Genomic DNA, 25882 nt, shown 5'->3' on the forward strand with positions numbered 1-25882 from the left:
ATTTACATGTTCATTCAAATTCCTGTGGCTCAAAGACGGATTTTAAGGTCAAAGTTCTGCTGACTCAATGTTCTCATTGAAAGTGAAACGAATGGAGACAATGAAACGCTAATATCCTCCTTCTTGGACTTTAACTGTTTTCTTAGAAAAACAAATACTGTAAATGCAGTGCCCGACTCTGAAAATGTGCTTTAATAATTCGTGGAAGATTTGTTTCCAAAGCTCCCCTGAGGAGCTGTTATAGAAACATAGTTTCCTGAGTGGAAGCAAACATTTCCAGGATATGCTCTGTTTTTTGACTCTTTTGTCACATTCTTCTGTGTCCACATCCGTCTCTTGTCTCCTTTGATTCTGCAGATAAGTTGTCAAGCTTTGGTGAGGACTTGAAACCAAACAGCCTCATGAGGAAGAGCCCTTCTCTTGAGAGTGTGATTAAAAGCCCCGTTTCCTTTAGCAGCCGCACTGCGTCGTCGTTCAGCTACGGTCGAGGAAGCAGCAAACTCAGGTACTCTCATACTGATCTAAAAATCTGCTTAACCTTTTAGCATAAATACAAGAAAAAAATGTGTAAAGAAGCGCAGCAAGCAATAAAACCAAAGCATAATTTTACAGAAACATAAATTCATGCATAACATGTTTAAACCTCTCATTTGTCTGCATTAAATTATTGATGGAGAAAATGATGTTGCTCAGAAACAGAAGTGCCCACAAAACCATTTGCACCTAATTTTTTTGTACTCAAAAGCTGCTTTTATGTATTAAGTGTTATTAATTATTTTCTACTTTGTTTTTAAGATGATAAGATTGTCTGACTATTTTTCAGCAATTCAGGTCTTTCTGATATAGATATGTGAAACAGATGCTGACAAAAAGAGAAAGACAGAAGAACAGGCCATTAAATGTTAATTTTTATAATTAAAGTTGTTGGCTTAAAAAAAAAAGGATATAATCTTTGATTACATGATGAAAAAATTTAATTATTAAACTATTTTGTTTAGGCTCAGAAAACTTTAGGCAGCAAACCTTCAATTAAATCAACCCACTACTTTATTTCAAACAGACGACAAATTCACCTTTACCATTCCCCCTACATTTCTTTTTGGCTTTTTTATAGATGATCAAACAAAAAACTCCTTTACAACAGGAGCTAGTCTTACTAGAGTTAGATTAAATGCAATTACATGCATTAAAGCTCTCAAATGCTTGGCTCATGTAAAGGAGAACACCCTCTTCTTCTGCCAAAACCCAGCCAACATTAATAAACTGTGGTCACACAGACACAAAGCCCTGTCTGTCCAAATCTGACATCATGCCATTACCGAACTCTTTGCTCCCCATCATCTGTATTTACAGTTTGATTAGTGCCACAGGGAACGGTGCCGCTAAGCTAATTGTCTGCGACTGCATGTATGCCTTCTTCTCAGAGATCAGCCGCTTCTGTTACCGTATTACTTGTTATTATATAACTGCAAGTAGTGAACACTTATAACGTCTTTTCAAATAGGGAGGAAAGGTGTCTGCTTCTGGCGTCGAGAGGATCAAGCAGTGAAATAATGAATTCACTTTATTTATATGGCGCCAATTTCACAACACGTCATCTCGAGGCACTTTACAGTTAGTTCAGTCCAAACCCACATTCTTGATCCAGTTGATCCTATTTTTCTAAATTTTCTAATGATTTTAAAAAGTTTTCTATTTAAGAAACCAAGCAGATTGCATCAAGCCATTAACTCACAGAGTTTGCTCCTCCTGGATGAGCCTATAGTGACAGTTGGCAGCCTTGTGCTGTTAAAAGCAATCCCTCATGCTGAGCATGCATTTACAGTCATGGCCAAAAGTATTGAGAATGACACACATATTATTTTTTACAAGATCTGCTGCCCTCTGGTTTCCATGTGTGTATGTCAGATGCTGCCATCACATACAGAAATACAATTGCTATCATATTATGAGTAACAAAATGTTTTAATGACCGTTAAAATGAGTTAATGCAGCAAGTCCATATTTGCTGTGTTGACCCCTCTTCTTCAGGAACTCTGCAATTCTCCCTGGCATGCTCTCAATCAAATTCTGGACCAAATCCTGACTGATAGCAATCCATTCTTGCACAATCAATGGTTGCATTTTGTCAGAATTCCTAGGTTTTCGTTGGTCCACCCGTCTCTTGATGATTGACCACAAGTTTTCAATGGGATTAAGATCAGGGGAGTTTCCAGGACACGGACCCAAAATCTCTCTGTTTTGTTCCCTGAGCCAGTTAGTTATCACCTTTGCTTTATGGCAAGGTGCTCCATCATGCTGGAAAAGGCATTGTTCATCACCAAACTGCTCTTGGACGGTTGGGAGAAGTTGCTCTCGGAGGACATTCTGGTACCGTTCTTTATTCATGGCTGAGTTTTTAGGTAAGACTGTGAGAGAGCCGACTCCCTTGGCTGAGAAGCAACCCCACACATGAATAGTTTCAGGATGCTTTATGGTTGGCATGAGACAAGACTGGTGGTAGCACTCACCCTGTCTTCTCCGAACAAGCATTTTTCCAGATGTCCCAAACAATCGGAAAGGGGATTCATCAGAGAAAATGACTTTACCCCAGTCCTCAGCAGGCCACTCCCTGTACCTTTTGCAGAATATCAGTCTTTCCCTGATGTTTTTCCTGGAGAGAAGTGGTTTCTTTGCTGCCCTCCTTGAGACCAGGCCTTGCTCCAAGAGTCTCCGCCTCACAGTGCGTGCAGATGCACTCACACCTGCCTGCTGCCATTCCTGAGCAAGCTCTGCACTGCTGGTAGCCCGATCCCGCAGCTGAAACACTTTTAAGAGACGGTCCTGGCGCTTGCTGGTCTTTCTTGGGCGCCCTGGAGCCTTTTTGGCAACAATGAACCTCTCTCCTTGAGGTTCTTGATGTTGCGATAGATTGTTGACTGAGGTGCAATCTTTCTAGCTGTGACTCTCTTTCCTGTTGGGCCATTTTTGTGCAGTGCACATGTTTCTTTAGAGATAACCATGGTTCACAGAAAAGAAACAATGATGCCAAGCACCAGCCAAGTGTCCAGTGGTGTCATTCTTACTTAATCATGACAGATTGATCTCAAGCCCTGTCCTCATCACCACCCACACCTGTCTTAATGGAGCAATCACTGAAGCGATGTTAGCTGGTCCCTTTAAGGCAGGGCTACAATGATGTTGAAATGTGTTTTGGGTCATAAAGTTCATTTTCTAGGCAAATATTGACTTTGCAATTAATTACTGTTACGCTGATCACTCTTTATAACATTATGGAGTATATGCAAATTGCCGTTATAAAAACTGAAGCAGTAGACGTTGTAAATATTGATATTTGAATCATTCTCAAAACTTTTGGCCATGACTATCAACAGTAGAAAGAAAAACCCCCAAGCAGAACAAGGATCGGCCAGCCTTCTGCCGATGCTTGGGGTTTGAGGAGACAAAGCAGACAAACAGAGAGAACGCAGAAACACTGATTGAGGAGAAATTAATAGATTAATGGCAGCAGTACCCCATTTAGTGGCTTCCTTTAGGAGAGAAACACAACTAAGCTAAGCTATGGGTCAGTATTCCAGTCTAGAAGATCAGAGTTCTCATTTAGTGGCTTAAAAGCTCAGCCAGCAGCCATGTCTAGGAAAACTTCAGGGTGACCAGTGAAGAAGATGGAGTGGACTATCTATGAATTCAACAGCAGGGCTGCAGTGACGTGTGAAATGTTTAGCATGGAGAGTGGAAAGAAAGTGTCTCCTGCTCTTCCCATGGCCTCAGCCTCCAGGGAGCAAATCCCTAGAATAATACTACAGATAGACATCCATCATGCATATGATTTATTTCCTCTCTTCTTTGCAACTGTGCATTTTGTACATCGTGTCTCTAAACATCAGTATGAGACCACAGGGATGGGGGGGCCCATGCCATAAAAAAGGACTTTATCAAAGCTAAAATACTGAACTTAGGCGGTTTTTCATTCTGAAACAACTGAAAAAGTTGCATATACTATCTGTTTCATGATTGTAGTCAAAAAACGATTACTTATGACAGACCTAATTTTCAGGGCTATTGTTTCTAATAGCATCTTAAAAAAGGAGAAATAAAGTTTATTTTCTTTTTTCAAAGCTACATTAGTTTGCCTACTTTGATTTCTTCAAATGTTCTGGCTGGATAAGAAATTAAACCAACTTCATATATTAAAATAATAATAAAAAATCAAAAAGTAATTTATTAAAACCCTCCAAAGCTGATTGTTATTTTTCTGCATTGCTCACTACCTATAAAATTAGCAAAATCTTTGAATTTATATAATACATGTGTGTCAAAGTTCAGGGCAGAGGACCCGGGTGAGATTTTTTATTTTACTTTTTTTCAGTTCTGTGGTGTACTGTTGGTAGCATTAAATTAACAAAAACACCATAGGAGGTCGATTGTATGCCTTGTTCTCAACTCTTTTGAACAAGTTGCACAATATTTTTACAATGTCAATATGTACATATCGTTAATTACTGTTACCCAATGAGAAAAGGGTGTCCACATGGACACACATCTAGTACTTCATTTTTATTCTAGTACACTATTGTAATTTGCATTGCTGCCTAATAAAAAGAAAGTAAAAGAGAAAGAAAGTCATGCATGCTGACCAGTCAGCCATAGTGCATATGTCATTCCTGTGTGACAGAACCACACTGTCACACATGAATGCAAATCAGGTTAAAAATAGTCATTTAATTTATTCCTATGCAACACAAATCACCGATCAATAGCTTTTCTGTTATGAAATCATTCAAATTCAGTCATAGGTTAATTATTTAGCATGAAATAGTTTTCTGTTGGAATATATTTGTTTTTCTGTTAAGCTGCATGTTGGCTTATGTCCCTGTTTTGCAGACGGTAACATTTCTGCAGGGCCGGCGATTGCTATAGGTGAGCTAGGCAATGGCCTATGGCGACAAATGTGTTGGGGGCGCCCTCTAGCGTCGCCCTTAGGCTTACTTCCCATTAATCATAGAATTAGAAAAAAAAGCGAATTAAACCGGTTATGAAGCGTCCGTCAGTTTGACTTAACCTTACGTATATATAAATAGCAAAATATGAACAAATAAATATACCACCGTTTTTTAATTTATTTTTTCACATTTAAGAGAAAATCGGAAAAGATTCTGATCACTTTTCAAGCGCCCTCCAACCCGGAAGTCGTGACGTCAATCACTGCAGCATGTACACCAATATTTTGGAATGAAATTGTAAGCAAACAGATATTAAAAGTAAAACAAGTGAACTGGCACTTAACTTTGCTCGCGACTCGAGAATGGCTGAACGGAAAAGACTCCTCCTCCTGCCACCACAGTCGGGCCCATCTTCATCATCCACTCAGAGTACCACTGGTAAGCGCACACAGACTTTGTAGCTTGTCCGGTCAGTTAAAAATAGTAATTGTGAAATCCGTGTTGTAATCGGAAGCATACAAGCTAGTTAGCTTGAAAAGTAAATAAAGTTTCAGACGCGCTGCGTGATGATGTGTTCAGATTGGCTCAGTAAAACGACAATTAGGTTATCATGATGCGTTCAAGTGTAACGTAAAGAAAACGGGAAATTTTGTTTTTGGCGAGAAACATGAGTAATACAGTTGTATATTGCTCTATATATAATTAAACTACTGATGCCAACATTTATTAAAAATTACATTTAATTTAAAATACAATTATTTATTTGTTAAATATTTTCCTAATCACTAAAAACATGATGAAAAGTGACAGTAGACAATACATTAACCAACAATTGTGAAAATATATTCTAGTTAGTTTTATGTCATTTCAAAGTGGCCTATTACATTAGCCATGTTTATTGAAGGCTAGAAACGTTTTTGTTATGCTCACTTGTTAAGCAATAGAAGCAATACCAGTTCTGTTAAAAAAAATTTGTTGAATCGTCTTTCCACCAAATAACAGAAAAGTATCGATAGTGGTATCGATAAAGACTCGGATCGATAAGGAGTATCGATAAAGGTATCGATATCAATAAATATTAACGATCCCCATCCCTAATGTTGACATCATTTTTTTCTCAGTATATATGCAGCAGAATTATGTGCTATATTATTAGCTTGAGAATGGGTAGAAGATACTAATATAAATAAAATATTTTGTAGTGATTATCTGCATTGAGTATTCAAAAGGGATGTACAAATAATCATCAAAATATATGAAGTTATGGCTGTTCATCATAGAATATGTGAACAACAAAAAAAACAACAACTTCAAACTTTTAATTTTGTAATGGTATTCATAAAAGCACTTTTGTTTGTAGAGGGTTAATCCTTTCTTTAATCACTAATCAATGTCAGAAATCAGGGTAAATATACCTGATATATTTTATTTAGAGGAAAATTTTGTTTATCTCATTTCTATTTATGTTCAAATGATTTAATTGAACTGGAACAGAAAATTTAATTTAATGTTTATCAATTACTTTTTTATGTAGTCCTTGGTTGAAGAATTTCTTAAATTTATTATTTTTTATTGTTATTTGTTAATTTCTGAAATTGATTTATTTAATATTTGTTTAATGTGTGTTAAATTTGTTAATTGTCTGAAATAAATTCATTCAATGATTCAATCCAGTTTTTTAGTTGTACTTTACCTAAGTGTCCTTACAGATGGTTAAAAGTGTTTTTACACAGTCCTAACTTTGAGTGTGTAATAAATTATTTAAAATAATAAAAAAGAAAAGGTACTGAAACCTATTCTGGTATTTGTCTATGCATCACTCCATGCTAAGTTACAGTTTTTTCTGAATGCTTAAACACAACCTTGATTCTTATAGCACAATTTCTAAAACTATTAATACTTATAGCAAATCCACTCACTGAGTTCACAAAACTAAAAGAACAAACACTGCTTTGCACTCAATTTGCAATTTTGTAACACACACTTTGCACAACTGTAGGCACAATTCACCGCACAGCACTCTTTGTGGAACTGTAAACACAACTCAATGAAGCACTAAACAGATGCTGAAAACAGTACTGGTATTTCGCACGGCAAAAGTGCGGGGGTGGGGGCGCAAAACTCAATCTCGCCTAGGGCAACCAAAGGGCTAGGACCGGCCCTGCATTTCTGTACCTGATTTTAATTACGCACTAGATTTAGGATAACTTGTTTAAAGAGATGACATTGTAAGTTTATCGTGATCCATTGGGTTGTTATCTTTTATTATTCTGGTTCCAAGAAATTTACAAAAGGAGGAGGAAAAAAAAGGTGAAACTTAAAGTAGTTTCAGGAGAAATATGATAAGAAACATGTCTGGGTGTTCTTTGTTTTGTTTTTTTAATCGGGCCATAGAAATGAAATTAGTTTGTACAATGGCTTCATTGTAAGTTCAAACGCTGCTCTAATCTAGGATAATTTTAGCCGTCAGACCAACAGTAGACCAGCTATGATTAGCAAGCTTCCTTCACGTACACAAATATATGGGAGTCTGTTGGAGTGTTTGGGAGGGGGGGGTGTCGGAGTAGAACTGAATATTGAGCAACTTGTACCCCAGATGACATCTTTCTTTCTCCCTCTCCTCTGATTGCGGTCCGTGTTCCCCTGGTGACAGTGTGGAAAGAACGGACCCCTTGGCTGCTCTGGCGCGGGAGTACGGAGGATCTAAGAGAAACGCTCTACTGAAGTGGTGCCAGAAGAAAACAGAGGGCTATCCGGTAGGGATCACAGGCCACAGACTTCTCTCCAGCATGAGACGTGCTCCACACACTTTCACGCCCAGCTCTCCTCCACGTCTACATCTGACAGTTTGATTTCAAACCTTCACTCCTCTGGTTTCCAGTAAGAAGTGAGATGACACCTCCTTTATATTGCATGATATGATATCGATTAGTCTGCCCCCTGGTTCTGCGGTCATTACCTTTCATAGTTTTTTTTATAGCCATCACTGAGGTGTTCAGCTATAATAGCACACTGCAGACACACCATTGAACTAACTGACATCTCATTGATAATAACAAACATTCTAAGGTTTAGCCTGCATATTTGCAGGGCATTGCAGAAACATTTGTATGCCGTCAATTTCACTTTTCAACCACAAACTTTAATCAAGTTTAAATGCCAGTGGGATAAAAAAATAAAAGATGTATTTCAGCAATGTGATCAGCTTTCAGTCTCAGATGTCCTGATACCCTTAAATAAAATGCAAATACAGCATCACCTTTTTACTTTCTTGAGTTGTTTAATGTTGCTATAATTCAGTTGTTTTGTGAAGGCCTCAGAGGTCTGTTAGAGCAGTGATTTTTAACTCTCATCCCCAATGTACACTGCCCTGCAGGTGTTGGATGTTTCTCAGCTTCAACTCTCCTGAGTCAGATGGAGTTAAGCAAACCTGATAATAAGCTGTCAATTGATAGCATATTAGTGCAAAAGCTGGGAAATGTTTAAAACATGCAGACCATTGTGCCTTGAGAACCAGGGTTTAAAAACGCTGCATTAGAGGATGTCTGTGATCAAATAGCATCATGAAGACTGAGGAACATGGAGAACGCAGAAAGGGGAGGGTATGACAGATGTTGATATGTGTTGTGCATGGCTGCTACTCTGGACCCAAGTTAGCACCATTTAGAGGGGATAAAAGGAGGAACAGAAAATCAGGATTCAAAAGATTCTTTTCAAACGTTTGAGTAGACTTTTCTCTTTTTTTGGTTCCCTTGTTTCCCTATTTGCACCGCATGTCTGCTTTATTTTCCACTTCCTGTTTGTAGCATAGCTTTCTGTCTCACTATGGATATAGATGGACTACACAGAATTTTTTTTTCTTTTATTACATTTAGAACTGATAGCTTCATCATCATGGTGTAAGTCAGGTTAAAAAACGTCAGAGGAAATGTTTTTTTAGCGATATCCTTTCTACATTTGAACTGTTTGTCTCTCAGCCACTGTGGATCGTTTCATTGGTAACTAACCTACGCCGTGATTGACAGCTGTTGAGAAGGTGTGTCTTTTCTCCAGGGATAACTTCCTCAACACGGTGGTTAGAAACTGGATTTTGGATTTTAACAACACTTTGTTTACACAATTCAAACAATAGAATCAAATATTGATGTAAAACAATTGTCAGCTAAAAATCATTAAATGAGGAGCTTGTTAAATTGTAGTTGTCCTTCATCTGACACAGTACATAAAAATTTTTTAAAACCACAAAACTGAATAAAATCCTCCATGTTCTGTGTGGCACTGTGGAAGTGAAACTCCAGCCTCATTCCGGCTTTAACGTTGCACATCTACAGAGCAACGGTATCAAGATGAGGTTCCTCCTGCAATCTGTCTCTGTGGGACAAGTAAATGGCCAAGAAAACTGAAAAGAGACCTATTAGTAGGAGGAGTTGTTGCAAAGAATAAACATCTTTGTATTCTCTGTCAGAAGTCAGTAAACACTTATTAAGCTTCTGCGCTGTCTCCAATCATCTTGCACTAAAAAGATCCATAGAGTCACTTTTTAAACCAGGCAGGTGAGGGTCCAGGGTTAAAAATCAGCTCTTAGCTTCTGCTGAACGGATTGGTGATCAAACCATGTATCATGATGTATTGCCATGATCAAATCATGTATTAGAACGGGCGGCCTCGTCAAAGTCCAAATCTCCATTCAGCTGTTATTTTCTGGTAAGGCCTAAAAACTAAACTCAGTAGATAATCTCCATCCACTCAGTCTCTATAATCTCATTCTACAAAGTTCTGTTTCTGGGAAATCAGCATTATTAAACATTCATTTTTGTTGTTTTCTTGTAAAAAAAAAAAAAAAGCTACGCATTTACTTCCTTTCACTAATAATTAGGCCTTGTTTTTTGTTGTAATATTATCCTAGAATTTTATTGAAACTTAGAAGTCTGTGGTTTTAACATGGAAAAGGTGTCCAGACACTTATATCAGAACATATCTCCAACCTTTCAGTTTAAAAAAAATATTTCTGGTGCCATAGAAGCAAGTGATAATAAACAAGCTGAGTTGTTCCCCTAATAGCCAGTTTAAGCAGCCCATTATGCCCAGTGGGATTACAGATTAGCCTGTGTAATCATCATGCTGGAACTTTTTCATGCACGCAGAAGAGCTGCAGTCTGCAGACTTTGGAGGGAAAGGAATCATTTCAGCCCTGTGGGCAGAGTTAAAAATACACCAAAGCCTTTTTTTAACTGTTTATATAAAACAATGCACATGAAAAAACGTGCTATTTATATAGACCTGTCTCTTCCAGTGATGTATTGAATTATTGAATATGCCGGCAGGTCAATAGTTCCTATTTCTTGAGACAATGCTGCTGTGTGAACTTTGAGTCACCCTCCTTTTATCTTAGCCTGGGGACCTGATGGTCACAGTTTGGAGATATTGGTAAAGCACGCACTGGGGAGATCCTCTACAGTTAAAACCTTCAAACCAGGTGGGATATAACTGATAGCCTGACTGGTTGGACATAGATTTTTTTTTTTTAGCTTCAGGATAAAAGAGAATCAGTGGTTTGAATGTATTTCAATCACAGCAGAAGGCTCTCTGAGAAACGGTTTACTTAAAAATGTAATGAAAATCTTCGGTAAGAGAAGGCTGAGTATTTCTTTGCAGAAATGCTGTCTAGATTTTTTCTACTTCAGCATGAGGTCTTTATATTGTCTATAAAGATAAAGCAGGTAACATTTAAATTAGGTAAACTTTGAATTTCAAATTGTTCGTGCAAAAGAGCTTAAACTCCATCTAATTGTATCCTTATTTTCAGTTAGATCCAAGTCTGGACTTTGACTAGGCTGTTCCATTGTAGCTCTGGCTGTATGTTTAGGGTTGCTTTTCTATTGGAAGATGAACCTCCATCTTAACCTCAAGTCTTTAACTGTTTCTAGCAGATTATCCCTCTGGGATTACTCATTATTTACATCCATCCATTTCCCATCAACCCCGTCCAGCTGGGTTCAGAGTGCTTTCTGGTGCTTTGCGGTCACACCCAGCGATCATGTTGGAGTTCAGACACGGATCCCTTAACAAGTGCATTACTGTAGAAGCTGACTCATCAGGTGTCTTGTTGCAGGTCTTTAGACGCTGTCATCAGCTTTCTCCGTCTGCCACTTCCTACTGTATATAAATAATTGTTTACTGAGATTAAATTAAATTAGCATAGGAGGGCTTTATTTCTATATTACTGTCTTCTGAAGAAAGTTGGTTCCACCAGGTTTTATTAAGGGTTATCGGCGCATTTTAGATTTTTATTCCTAGAGCGTCTTTTAACCATTCCCTCTGGCACAATTATGCTTCACTTTGATAAAGTGCAGTTTTGTTTGTAGAGTGAGAGAATGTGTGAATACTTTTGGGAAGCAGTGAATTTTAAAACAGTAAAATAGTGCAAACATGCTATCAGTTCAGGTAAGGACAGATGACTTAAGCAGCATAAACTCTTCACTGTAAGCTTTGATCCCTCCTTACAAAGACAGACTGTTTGGAAATATCAGGAATGCAATAAGGAGATTTGGTTATTAGGGGTGTTTCAGTCTGTTTCATAATCATTTCCCTTCTCGGTCACCTTTCATGATTTGGTCTGTGAACAATCGTGTTGGGCTGTTTTCTCCAAACACCATGTGGATTTCTTAACACTCTGTTGGGCTCTTAACTCTTTCATGGACATCTCTTTTGAGCTGTGATGTAAAGCCTCAGCGTTGTCCAGAGTAATCAATACACGCTGTACTGTACGACTCTATTAGGAGCACAAAAAAAAGGAAAAACCACTGATAAGTGACAACAAGAACAATTAGCAGAGCTTTCCAGGAAGGGGCCCTTGAGATTTGTATTTCTTTCAGCTGAACTCTCCACTTTCCGGAAGGATATCTGTTTTTTGTTGAAGTTGTGACCCTTAATGCATGTTTGTGGGTCAGCCGACGTATGCACAGCAGTTTGTGAAAAGTGAAGCCCCAGTTGAGTAATTCCTTAGTGACCCACAAGAGCCTTTTGGAGCGTCATGCCGATCTGTGAGAAAAGGTTGCAGTCAGAGGATGTGTTGGGCTTCAAATGTCTGGAGGAAGGTTACTGTGCTACATGCCACTATCCATGTGAATGTGTGTGAATAATTAGGAGCCTACAGTAATTTATCACATTTATCAACACTGTAAGGATGTGTAATGAAAAACTTTTCATACACATGAAAAACTTTTTATACACATGAAACTAACTGCAGCCACTGTAATTCTAGTTCAGTGTTGATACCCTTAACAATAATAATATAACAGCAGTATTTTTATTTTTAAAGGAGCATGAGGTGCTAATTTCAGAGTCTAGAAGTTCCCCCCATCTGGAGACTGAAGCGACAACAGTGGCATGCATGCATAGGAGGGGAACATATTACATCTTGTAATTTTTCTCATTAACAGAGGTGGTCACAGTGCCAAAGAAATGTAGTCAAGTAAAAGTAGCAGTACTTCAACAGGTTTCTACTCGAGTAAGAGTAAAAAGGACCTGGTACTGAGTAGCTTATTTAATATTTAAAATGATGTAATCAGACAGACTATAACATAAAGTTATGTGCAAATTCCTTTTGTTTCTAAAGACTTAAAGCTACAGTGTGTAATAATTACAGGGATATACAGTCAGAAATGTAATATATAATACATAACTATGTTATTTATCATCATCTACGAGCTCAGCCTCTTAACCTTAATATTTGCGTTGCCTTAGAATTCGTTATTTATAATTACATAGGAGCGGGTCTCGCAGCCATGGAGGCAGACATCTTTGCGCTACGGCAGCGCAGAGCCAACAAACTAGCGATTGCGAGATCGCCCATTACAATAACATGCTGCGTGATGATGCTGTTACTCTCCAGTATACTTATTCAGCAACGTCCCTGACGTTTCACAGGTAATGATTCAGTAATTTTCTGTAAAATACTTTTCTGGATATATACCTCGGTTACTTCTCTCCGGCTCCTTTGGAGATCTTCAAGCCTTTCTTCCTCTGCTCTCACCCCGCTGGCACCTCTCCCTCGCCTGGCCCTGGTTGCACGCCCACCCCGGCCTCTCTGCCCTCTTCCTCGCCCTCTTCCTCGCCTTGTAACCCCCGTGCCACAAACAAGACTTGGACTCTGTAAACGGGGAATAAATATTCTTCCAGCGAACACAATCTCGCTGTTAAACTAATGACTACAATTACTTCGTCTGTTTATATCACCATGCAAAGCAGCTCACCAAAACGTCACAACGATGTAGAAAAAATAACGGGTATATTTATTATCTAAAGTCTACATGAAATCTATACCCTACACAGACTAATGAAATACTATCTGTAAAATTATCTATGTAAACAAACCTCATCACTTGAGAAGGTAGGTGATGCGGACGTCTAGGAAGACATTTTGTCCTGTAACGCTCGCCGTACTGTTGGGGGGGAGAAGCGGTGGGGGGGAGATGTTCATGTTGCTGCGGTCTGCAGTCTGGACGTTAGATGTCGCTGAAAATTACACACTGTAGCTTTAAAAGAAAGGAATGAATACAAATAAGAAAAATTGAAGGAATGAATTCAGGCAGAAGAAACACTATTTTGACTAGGGCTGGGTAAAAAAATCGATTTAATCGATTTAGGATCGATTCCTTTAAATTTTTGCAAAAACGACGTGTAGGGAATGAAATCGATTAGTTTTATAGTGACCCTCGCAAATGCCGACCAAAGTAACACACTGCTCAGCAAGCTGTCCCAACTGAAGTCTGATGTCTGGAACCATTTCAGATTTAAAACAGCTAAAGATAATGTGCTGGATATGTGACATTAAGGTGACTTCCCACTACATTGATAATGAGTGGTCCCCAGAGATGGCAAAAGTACTCACTTTCCGTACTTGAGTAAAAGTACAGATACTTGTGTTAAAAAAATACTCTGGTAAAAGTGGAAGTACTGATTAAACTTCTTTACTCAAGTAAAAGTAACAAAGTACAGGCTTGTAAATTTACTTGAAGTATAAAAGTATAAAAGTAAAAGTAGAAACCACTTTTTTCCTGCCGTAGCCTTCATTTTAAATGGATGTCTGCCACTAGGATTAGATCTCCGTTGTGTTCATTTTCAATCATCTCGTCGTCCATACTACTATGCTAACGCCACAGCACCAAGCTGCAACGTTTTGCCGCGAATGAATACCGCCGAATCTGTCGATTCATCTTGTAGTGGTGCGTCAAATGCAACGTAGATTCCCATCCAATTAGATTGAATTTGGTATTGATGACGTGAAAAATAATAACGGTAACTCCATTGAAATGATTCAAAACTGAAGTAACGAGCCAATTTTTTAAAATGTAAGGAGTAGAAAGTACAGATATTTGTGTAAAAATGTAAGGAGTAGAAGTAAAAAGTCGCGATAAAAATAAGTAGTAAAGTAAAGTAAAAATATCAGAAAAATCTACTTGAGTACAGTAACAAAGTATTTGTACTTCGTTACTTCCCATCTCTGGTGGTCCTTTGCATCCTGTGCTACAGACCACCAAGATTACTTCAAGCCAAAGAGCCTCAAATATAGCCATTAGGTTGACTGAAGACATTAACAAATGGGGGCTGACCAGAAAACACCCTGTAGTTGTTACAGACAACGCTGCAAATATGGTTTGTGCATTAAAGATAAAGCAGCACATACATGTCTGCTGTGTCAAGTCTGCTTGCTCGAGTGAGGCTTCACTTTTTCACTTTTTACAAAAAAGTTTGCACTTTTAAGACAAACTTGTTTGACATGAGTATTTTGAAAGACAGTTGAACCACTTTCATTATTGTAAAAACAGATTGAATCGAAATTAATCGATTTAGAACTGTATGAATCAAAATCTAATCGATATAGGACTTTGGCCAAAACACCCAGCCCTAATTTTGACATGTACCATAACATATGAAACCATTTATTAACCCTTTAAAATCTACTATATTAAATTTGATGCATGAGATTTTGAGAGCTCTGCATCATCAGTGGGATATTTTTGTTCTTACAAAGTTTGATTTACACAATCTGACTCATGTATTGTGCAGAAAATCTATGAGAGATTATAAAGCAATTCTTAGAGATTCACAAATGATGCAAATAAATTATCAAATTTAACTTGATGTATTGGAATAAAAGTGAAATGAAAAATCTAGCTTGAATTTTGAAAATTTTAACTGCAAAGTGCCCTGCGATGGACTTGCGACCTGTCCAGGAGTTACCCCGCCTCTCGCCCGTAGATAGCTGGAGATAGGCACCAGCACCCCTCACGACCCCAGCAGGGATAAAGCGTGACGGAAAACAGATGGATGGATGATGAACTGCAAAGGATTGACTAAAGATAAGCAAGATTTTATTATAAAATCTGCATTTGCAATGACTTGTCTAGATAAGTAACATATGGAACGATGAATTAACATTTTTTGCACTTGAACAAGAAAAATAAAAAAAATTCTGTTATCCTATTTCAAACTTGGTGTATATATAATTATGTTATCATAGGGGCCAAAATACTTATTAATTGGACGATCATTTTACTGACCTGCTCAAACGAAGGCCAAATACGTTTATTTCAAGAAGTTTATACTCCTTTTTAGGTCAATTTTTGCATTGTGATCAGTTTGTAGAAATGTCTTATTAGAGATTATTAGACTGATATGTCAGCCAGATGATATTTTGGATAATATTAGCATAGTTTTTCTTGTATGGTTATCTGCCACTGTTGGCAGGTTCATACGTGCATTAAGCAGCCATGCCTTGAGATCATGTATAGTGCATGCATTTTCATTCCCTTTAATCATTAAGGTTCTGTTGGATTAGTTCATAGATGTTTCCTTTGTGGTTTAAATTGACACTTGTCTAACATGTGTTGTCACTGAGTAATGTCTAGGGCTGCAACTAAAGATTATTATGCAAATTGCTAATCTATAGATTTTTTTTTTTGTTGTTTAATTAATAATAATCGGATAGTAAAAGATTCCTTAAAGAAAAGCTTTTAGAAAATTAAACCAGGGGAAACTAATACTTTTCCACTTGAGGAGTTCTGGATAGAGCATATTGACAGATGAAAAGCTTTAATTTTTTACAATCTTGGTATAATTATTGCTCTAAGTGGGTTTATCTGTGAGTTAAAGGCATGTTTTAGAGTCTCGATGCTCCAATTAACTAATTAATTGATTAGTAAATTAGGTAATGATTTTTTTATTAATCGATTGATCACCATTACTCCGATAAATTGTTTCAGCCCTAGTCATGTCTGTCTTGTGAAGGAAAAAAAAGCAATACCTTCCTAAAGAATCATCCCAGAAATATCTGCAGCGTACATTAGGGATCAGTTAGGCCGATGTCAAAATAATCCATATCAGTATCAACCTTTAAAATAAATACAGTATCGATCGATCTACTTAGAGTTAGTAATACTTAAGTTCCTGTTTGTCTGAAGCATAAACATAATCAGACAGAGGCCCGTTTCTTTTATTCACAGGCCCCTTCGCTGAGCAAGGATCCATAATTTACCTAGCGACAGTAAACAGGATGGTAAGTGAAGCTAAAACAAATCTTCAAAGCTTATTGTTGAAGAACAGCAGCAGACAGAGGCATCCTGAGGTCACTAAGACATGCATTACACATGATAAACATGCCAGCTGACTGTTTGGCATTAACAGCTACAGCCTTCTCCTTCCTAATGTCCTGAGGATAAATATTTCAACTTTGCTGAATAGGATTTTAGCTTCAGCATTAAGCACTCCAAGTGGATGTGGAGTAAAACAAAGAGGGAAGTATGTGGCTTCATGCCAGTGTTAAGTATGGTGGAGGATTTATGATTCTGTGGGTCCGCTTCGTGTCACACTCCCTAATTGGGCCCTGGGAACTTTGCTACTGTCCCTGTCCGGGAACTCTTTGAAATACCAGGAAAATGTTTATTTTATTTCAGAAGACTGTGAATCAGTTACTGCTGAGTCTTTTAACAGGATAATGATCCCAAACATATGGCCACATCCTCACAGGTTGTTTTCCAAGGTAAAGACCACCATTAAGTGATGCCTCTCTCTTGTAGCCATCAATCATATTGAAATGGGACAAGACTAACTTTTAAAGAAAACAATTATTTGTTAGTAAAAGCGCTTTTAAAAGGTAAGTATTTAGTGTTATTTTGCTGCTATGATGATGATTTTATCTGAAACTTTTTGAAAATTCTATCTAACGTTCCCTGTAAAAGCTTTCACTTCCTCTTCTCTCCATCTCAAACAGAATCAGAGTTATAACTCAGTGCTGAAAAGCCTTTTATAACACAGCCTGTGAGTTATATATAGTTTGTTCTCTGCCTCTTTGGGCCACATAATTAACAGTCGTTTGAAAGAGGAAGCTTTGGCCGCTGCTGTTCCCTTTCTGTGCCCTCTCTGATTTCAAGTGGTTTTGTAGAGTCAAGCTGATATATGTCTGCCAGCTCTGAGCCAAAAGCCATGGTGTGAGCCAGAGACGGAGTCGATGTGAGGGTCAGCCCCGTGCCAGTCGTTATTACGATCCCTTTGTTGGCAGAACCTGTTGTCAAACGACTGCCTAATTAAAGTGAAACAGCACCCGGCTGCTATTGTGTGCATTATGGGAGATTATTTGATGGTTTATAGCAACTGAGGGAATAATAAATCTGTTGTGAATGTAGCCGGACACAAAGCCTGATGTCATTCTTCGCTTCTTTCCTGAAATCAATAGGACAATGAGAGGGATGAGTTTGTGTGACCATCACAAGGAGAGGGCTATTAGAGGTGTTGTAACGAGCCTAACCACCCTTCACTTGGCTCAATTATTTGTTAATATCAGGTTTTACAAATAGCTGATACTCATCTTTACTTGTCCGTGAAGCAGAGATATCAGTCACAATGGTTTGGAGTCAGGTGTGTACACATTTGAGATTTGGTGTCATCACATGTTTTGTACACGTGATGGTGTCTCTGCAGATGTTCAGATGGCTGAATAAGTTTGAGAAAATGAAGAGAAATATGAGTGTGCACAGATGGTTTGCATGAATGACTCATATTTGTCTCTTATCATATCCCATACCTGACCCAGACATCCACAGGGTTTTAAAATAACTCGCATTAGAATCTTTTTACTGCATAGACACTTAATGTAATAGAATCTAACTTGATTTTAGATCAGCATTTCAGAATCTCTGGTAGGTCAACAGGACCTGTAATGTGTAGAGGCTGCTCACTGCATGACTTACAAAAAGCCAGCATCCTCCAGACAAACAGGACACACAGTCGGTAAGGGGGCCCAGTCAGATCAAATCAAGCCTTATCATCCTGTCAGATCAGAGTTTGTTTTTATTTTTCTCTACACCACCAATGGCTATAAGTGACCAAAGGAATTTTCATTCATTTTTAAAAGAAGGAAACAATCCAGTAATCAAGCATCTGGATCAAATAACATGTTTTATTTCCCAGCAGAGAGCATCTGTTTTAAATAGTCTTTTATGGTGCATTACAGGTGGCTTAGGTTGAACTTCCAGTCCTCCTATTTCAACCTAGGATTCATTAACCCTGTAATGCCAAATGTATCATATTTGATACATACGGTTTCTGAAATTTTTTGCGTCTGACACCTTTTGCTTAACTTAATGGTAAAAACTTTGCTCAAAATCCTATTGTACACAATCAGATATACCTGATAACAGAGGGCAGAAGACTACACAAAAAATAATCTTGACTTATCGCATAGTAATAAATTAATATTATTAATATCAAAAATGTATTTCTGTTTTTTCTTTTTGCATATTTTGTTAAAAGGCCAAATAAGGACTTCAAACCAAAAAAATAGTAATTTTCTGTTTTATTTTATTCCTGGATCGGGCTTTAAAGGGTTAAAGGACTAGATGGTGCAATCGCTGATCTTTGCACCACTTTTACTTCTGGACTTCTTGGTGAATGGCTCATATAGGCTTTATCAGGGACACATAATCAGTTTTCTACCTGTTCCACAGGATGTTTCAGCCATTTATCACACGCAGGCAGGCCCACCACAAGTTGATACAACCTGGCCGTGTTTCCCGCAGTTAAATGTTTGCCTTGGCATCCCAGGTGGCTTCACTCTTCTCCGGCCACAGCCAATGGTTGGTACTCTCCTCAGTTTTGGCCAGCTTCCCGATGGCTTCTATGTGCACCTGTTCTCTGACTCCAGCCTCACTCAGGAGCTTTGCTGTAGTGCTAGCTACAAAGCCCCCCCACCACACCTCCATTGGGCACACCTTTATCTTCCAGCATCTGTCCTCTGTCCTGGCTGCTATGTTGGAATAGCGCAGGTTCTTACACTCATATGCCCCCACGAAGGCATCCTCCAACAAAAACGTTAATTCCATGATGTCAGCAAGTGGGCAGGATTTGGACCAGAGGGCAAGGTCTGATCGAAATGGTTTTGTTACGATATTCGGGGAGAAAATACGCTTATAATCTAGATCAACTTGGGTTTGATGGGCTAGCTTTTGGTTTGGACAAACAATTGTGTTTTTCTGTGCACATTCTGGTTGTTAAAGGGTTGGGTTGACCACCACTGACTTGACCCATTAACACACACATTAACACACTGATGGTTGCATGCTAGATTGTAGCCACAGCTGCCCTGGGGCTCACTGACAGAAGCGAGGCTGCCGTACACTGGTGCCACCAGCCACTTGGACCACCATCAGTAGACAATGCAGGTGAAGTGTTTTGCCCAAGGACACAACAACACTGAAAGCTACTCATGCTATTGATTATTTAATTTATACATTAATATCAAACTTCTTATTTTATATTAAACCCTTTCAATATAAAATTCCAGTAACAGGACATTTATCAAAGTACTTTGAAATTTTACATAATTAAAAGTAACACCAGTTCTTTTACCTAGTTACTAGTTACTTTGTGTAGTAACTGAATTACTAACTTGCTTATTTTTTTGAAAAATTAACTACTAACTGGCTGGATATGTTTTATAGTAACATTCATATTTTCATATTAGCCGTTGATATCTAATTTGTCTTTTAATAACCTTGAAATTATTTAATTGTATTGAGATTCTCTTAGATAAATATACAATGACATACTGTTTTTTAACATTTCCAGTCTGCTGCAACACAAGTAAAAAAACCAGCCTAGAGATAAAGAGCATGCCATCACCATGGAGAAGTAAACATCATGAAACCCCCAAGGGACATGGTGTTCTGTAAGACAGCATGTTTATCCAGCAGCTGCATCCGTACCCTAAAAACACAGCGCTCCTAAAAGTAGGATAACTGCTGACATGAGCTGGACCCTCAGAGGACGGTGAGATGTGAGCCCAGACAGGCTCTGCAACCTCAATTGTCAGTTTCTGGGAAGCACGTATCGATCGATCGGTGAGGTCCTTAAAAGCAGTCTCCGATTAACTCTGCCCTGTGGGACAGGCTCAAACGACCTCTCACAGGAAATTAGTATTCGCAAGGGACCAATTGCACGTCAGCCTTGCACGGAACACGTTAAAGACAACACTGCCTTTCATGCTGTTCATTGCATTGGGACTAACTGATATTTTCCTACAGTGGGACGGACACATTTATTGGCATTCCCTTGTAAAGATTTGAAACAAAAAAAACAACAACCTTAAAATAATCTTTTGTGTCTGTTGTGCGTCACAATGCAATCTAATATTTAAAAATATCTAACCTTAAATATCAGCAAATGGTGCAAAAAGTTCCATTCTTCCACGGTTGTATTCAGGCAACAATAGGATTGATTACAGCATTAAATCAATAGAAATAAGACTATGATGCATCTATTGACAATCTTGAATTAAACAGTTGGAAAATGTTGATGTCTTAAAGTGCTTTAAGCTTGATCACAAACTTTAAGATCAGGAGGGGAAAAACACACAAGTCGATTTGAACACAAAAAAGTAAGAAAACCCCCCCCAGAACATCCCAAAATAACAGTGCTGGGTCTAGCTATTCTCTAAAAATACTTTGATTTCACTCTATATAGAGGAAGGGTTGCTTGGTGGGGCAGTCCAATGCACTGTCCCCTCGCAGCAAGAAGGTCCTGGTTCTATTCCCTGCTTATTAGATCTGAGGGGGGCTGATAAAATATTAGGTTGATTCAGATAAGGATTCTATTGGAGGACAGTATTAGACAGATGCTGCTTTTTCAGCTGTGTGTTTCTTTTGCGACTCACTTTTACACTGTTGCTTTACATCGCACTCCCATTGCCTCAAATTGAAAGATAACTTCACAAAAAGCTTTCTGAAATTCACCTTTCAAAGATCTCACTTATGTATATTCTTTTCTTTCACTAACGTAGTTTCCATGATATTTAGTATTTAAAAAACCCATGACCCCAAATTTGGGAGCTCCGGTTATTATCTAGTCTGCTGGATTGAGCATCCATGAAATCAGTCTTTCTTTCAGGTCTAATATTCCAGTACTAACATCAATGTGTGGAAAAACACTCTGTTTTTGTGTTTGAGAAGCAAAGATGTTGGGGATATTGCACCACAGGTCAGAAACAACATTGATTTAAATCTAATATGTGGTCAAACATTTGAACCACAGGCTGTGCACTTTAAGTTCAGTTTATTTTTAGTGTTGTTTCTTTAGCAGGAATATAAATCGATCACAGGCAGTAGCAACACCTCTGAGGCAGTTTGTTAGTAAGACAGAGATAGAGCAGCACTAACAGAATATCTCTAAAGCAAATGAGAATCTTTTTACATATAGAGGGGTTTGTCTTTTACTAAGTAATTGTACATTTATTAGGGAATTAAAATATAAAATAAATGTACAATAAATATTAAATAATGAAATGTAAAATGAAAAAAAAGAGAAAGGTGACACTAGGGGGTCATGGAGAGTAACTGGGAAACATAAGATAACTGTAAACAATGAATAGCAAAATAAAATTAGAGTCAAGACTAAGGAATGATGAAGAGGAGATAATTGAAAAATCACCAAACATGAATATTAAAACTAAGAATTAATAGAATAAATAAAACCTTTCGGTGATGATGGGGAGCACTGAGATTAGTATACTCTAGGACTTTGGGGGAACATCTGCCCCTAACCACTATATAGGGCACTATATAGTGGTTACGCCATTTTAAATGGATGTTGTTCGAATGTGTAGTGGATGAAAAAGTAGTGGACTCGAAATGTCCCAGAGTACACTACACAAAAGTAGTGATTATCAAAGGTCACTAGCCGAGCAGATATATCCTGGAATGAGGGAGCTCTCCTCACAAAGCATCATACTGTATGCTGACTATAAAATGCAGCATACAGTATAGTCGCTGCTCTATATAGTGATTGAGGGATTTAGGGGTTAGGGCGGATGTTCGGACACAGCCTAGGTGTAACAAAGAATTAGGGGGGAAAAACAAAAGGTTGCTATGATCCCTTCTACTGGATCGGCTGTAACGGTCACCTTGGGGATGTTGATGGTGTTTTGTTAGGGGGTTCTGATACGTCATTAACTCCCTCAGATTGGTTTTAATCACATGCCTCAAAGTGTGAGTCAGAGAAAGCAAGAGGTGAATCTTTTGGGTATTGTTGCTAAAAGTGCTTTGTAAGTAAGTGAAAAGTTATGTCTACGACCACCTCTTCTGTTGAGAGATGGTTTGTCCAGGTTAGCAAAGATGGTTTCCTTAACCCTTCTCTCAAAGCATCTGCCTTCTCTGGCCAGAATATGGACGTTGTTGTCCTCCAACGAGTGTCTTTTAGTCTTCAGGTTTAGGCAAACAACTGTGTTCTGTCCTGAGGAGTTGAACCTTCTGTGTTTAGCCATGCACCTGTCTAGCGGTGGCTCTGTCTCTGCAATGTACATGTCTGTGCACTCTTCAGTACTCTGAACGGCGTAAAGCATGCTGAAACTTCAAACTGGCAATCTTGTTGTGCTTAAAAATGCTTGTTCTAAGGCAGTTTCATGGATTTCAAAGCTTTACTACCATATCACCACCATGTGCTACCCTTTAGACGCACACTCAGAGATGTAGAAGGTAAAGCACTAGATAAGAGGATGATTTGTAATTATAAAGCCTCTCAGCTTTGTTTGTTACTGTTTAGAAGCAGAAGCTTTCTTGAACATTTCTTCTTGGAAAAACAGTCTACACTTGCATTGTATATTTATCAAGGGCTTTGATGTCTTAATTTAGGACAGCTCCGGACACTTTTTGCATTTTTTTTTCTCAATTAGATACAGAGGCCAAACAAAAATAAATGTGCTGTTTGCTCAAGATGGGAACAATGAGAAAAGCGTCTGAACATTTAGCTCAGCTGGGCCTGAAAGAGCAGGGCCTATCCGGCTTCATCTGGGAAACTCACACAGACACACTCACGCTCACACAAAAGCCATTGAAGGAGCGGAACGGACCCCCGGGAGAGCGGGCAATGGAGGTCAGACATCGAGGACGGGAAGAGGATAGAAGTTCAAAGAGTAGACATTACAGTTCTTATTATGAAGGAGGAACATATAGAACCAGAGCTGATGATAACCTTTACTCTACATACGTCTGTTTTGCTTTTATTGTTAGTTTTTCAGTTTTGTTTCCTTAGAATCTGTGAGTCAGACATTTTATTTCTTCCACAGGGTTTTAGAGATAAGTTTATTGTAAACACAGGACCAGGAAACTGAATTATAAATACTAATTACGTCATATCTAAACTGTCTCAACTACTGAACATATACTGAACTTTTTTTAACTGGTTGAGTGATGAGTTGATGGGAAAACCCTTTAAAAGTCAGAGTTAAGTAGATGTTATATAAAGAAAGGAAATGAGATGTCTCATGTCGAGAACAGTGCATCGAATTACAATTTTTCTCCTCCTTTTATCCAGATGAGGCGATGAAATATTTAGAAAGGTCAGTGAAGTCGAAGATGTTGCTTGCGGAAAAAAAGTTCACAAAGCTCCTTAAAAGTTATTTATCTGGAAGAAATGCAGAAGTAAAGCATGTTTGGCCTTTCATTTATTTCTGCTGTAACTACCGCCACCGTTCAGCTCTGTGAAATCAGCAGGCTTGGTTTCTTCCCCTGGAGTGTAATTATTTTTTCTTTGTCCGGCTTCATCCTGCATTTCAGTGCATCGTTGCGGTCGGGTTGTCCTCCCAGCATCTTTCTCCTACTTTTCTTGCTTTTTTTTTTTTTTGATGTATTTTAATGTTTTTTCTTTGTTAAGCAGCCTGATACTAAACCAAAGTACACTAAATAGTAAGTGTATTTTATTTTTTCTTATTATGCGAGGTCGATGTGACTGTAACTCCTGCAAGATGGAAAACATCACTCCATGATTTGATGCTGCATGGATCTTACAATGCATCTAACATTTTAGTCTGTTAATAACTGGAGCTAGAAATGTGCAGACAATGTGTTTATCAAACTGATCTACAGTAAAAGTCACCAAGTATAGCTTAAAACCAGAAGTTTTTTTTTTTTTTAGAGAATTTTTTGGCTAAATCAGACAAAAATGTGTTAGGAACCCGTCCCAGATTATTCCTACTTTATAAAATGGTTTCAAACTACATGAAAATCTGTGACATGTCGAGCCTTAAGCTGTTCTCAATTCATGATAATTAAAAATCTTTTTCATTACAACATTTACAGGTTTGTTTTGCAGGTTTTCCAATTTTAAGAGAGTAAGAGTTGCACATTGCAGCAGTGACATGTTGACATTGGAGTGTTAAGTGTTATTAAACAGCAGCCGTAGTTGGTTGGTCTTATGACCAGTGGCTGTGATCTGTGTGGAAACAGCAGGAGCCACACATTTAGCTCCCGCTGCTGCATTGTTAAACCTGTCTGTGTGCTGCTTAGCGCCTAGCATAGGCCTATCTCTATCTACTGTGCTTATTCTGTAATGCCCTCCACAAATGGTTGCCTAATTCAAAACAGAAAGCTATAATGTAAAAATAATAAATATAAGAATCAGTTTATTAGCAAATGTGCTACTGATATAACAGCTCTACATGTATATGAATTAGCAGCTTGTGTATAACTTTAACAAGCAGATGTTTTGAATGTAAAGCTACCAGAGTTGTTAATTAACGATGGTGCAAAGGGATAAAAGCAGAGGAAAATATCTAACAGTTATTTAAAGTTGACTTTTAACGCCTTCATACCAGTAGACACTACACACATGGACAAAACTGCTGGTATCCCTCTTTGAATTAGAAAAAAAAAACCACAATGGTCATAGAAATAACTTGAATCTGACAAAAGTAATGATTACAATTCTATGAAAATGAACAAATGAAAGTCGGACATTGTTTGTCAACCTTATTTCTACAAAATGAAACAAAAAATTATGGTACCCCTAGAAAAAACTGAAATAATGATATGAAATGGAAATGTTCAAACAAGGTGTATCCACTAATTGGCATCACAGGTGTCTATAATCTAGTAATCACTCACTGGGCCTATATATCGGTCTACAGGTAGTCACTGTGCTGTTTGGTGACATGGCGTCTACCACACTCAACATGGACCAGAGGAAACAAAGGAAAGAGTTTTCTTAGAAAATAGAAAGAAAATTATAAACAAGGATGTTAATAGTAAAGACTATGAGACTCTCTCCAAGCAGCTTAATGTTCCTGTAACTACAGTAGACAACATATTCAGACATTTATGATTCATGGGACTGTAGCCAATCTCCCTGGATGTGGCTGTAGGAGAAAAAGCGATGACGGATAATCTGAATGATAACAAAAAAGCCCAGAAAAAAGTTTTAAAAAAAGGTTGGGGCTTGCCTCGGTGGGCAGTCGTTAGCCTCGGTGTGAATCCAGCCTGTGGTCCTTTGCCACATGCCTCTACCCCTCTCTCCTACCTGCTTTCCTGTCAGCCGAATGTATAAAAAAATGAGGCACTAGTGCTGTAAAAACTTCCACAAAAAAAAAAGATTAAAGGTGAACTTCAAGTTCA

General features: G+C 38.1%; 1 protein-coding gene across 1 annotated transcript in view; it reads left to right on the forward strand.

Annotated features, from left to right (window-relative positions):
- The window catches only part of specc1 (sperm antigen with calponin homology and coiled-coil domains 1), a 110417-nt gene that overhangs the window by 58469 nt on the left and 26066 nt on the right, over positions 1 to 25882 (forward strand). The window contains exons 10-11 of the mRNA XM_038297610.1: positions 358 to 505; positions 7597 to 7699. Coding sequence (XP_038153538.1) covers positions 358 to 505; positions 7597 to 7699 — 251 coding nt within the window. The remainder of the gene's footprint in view (positions 1 to 357; positions 506 to 7596; positions 7700 to 25882) is intronic.

The sequence above is a fragment of the Cyprinodon tularosa genome, unplaced genomic scaffold (assembly GCF_016077235.1).
Source record: "Cyprinodon tularosa strain WSP-4 unplaced genomic scaffold, ASM1607723v1 ctg392, whole genome shotgun sequence".
Lineage (NCBI taxonomy): Eukaryota > Metazoa > Chordata > Actinopteri > Cyprinodontiformes > Cyprinodontidae > Cyprinodon > Cyprinodon tularosa.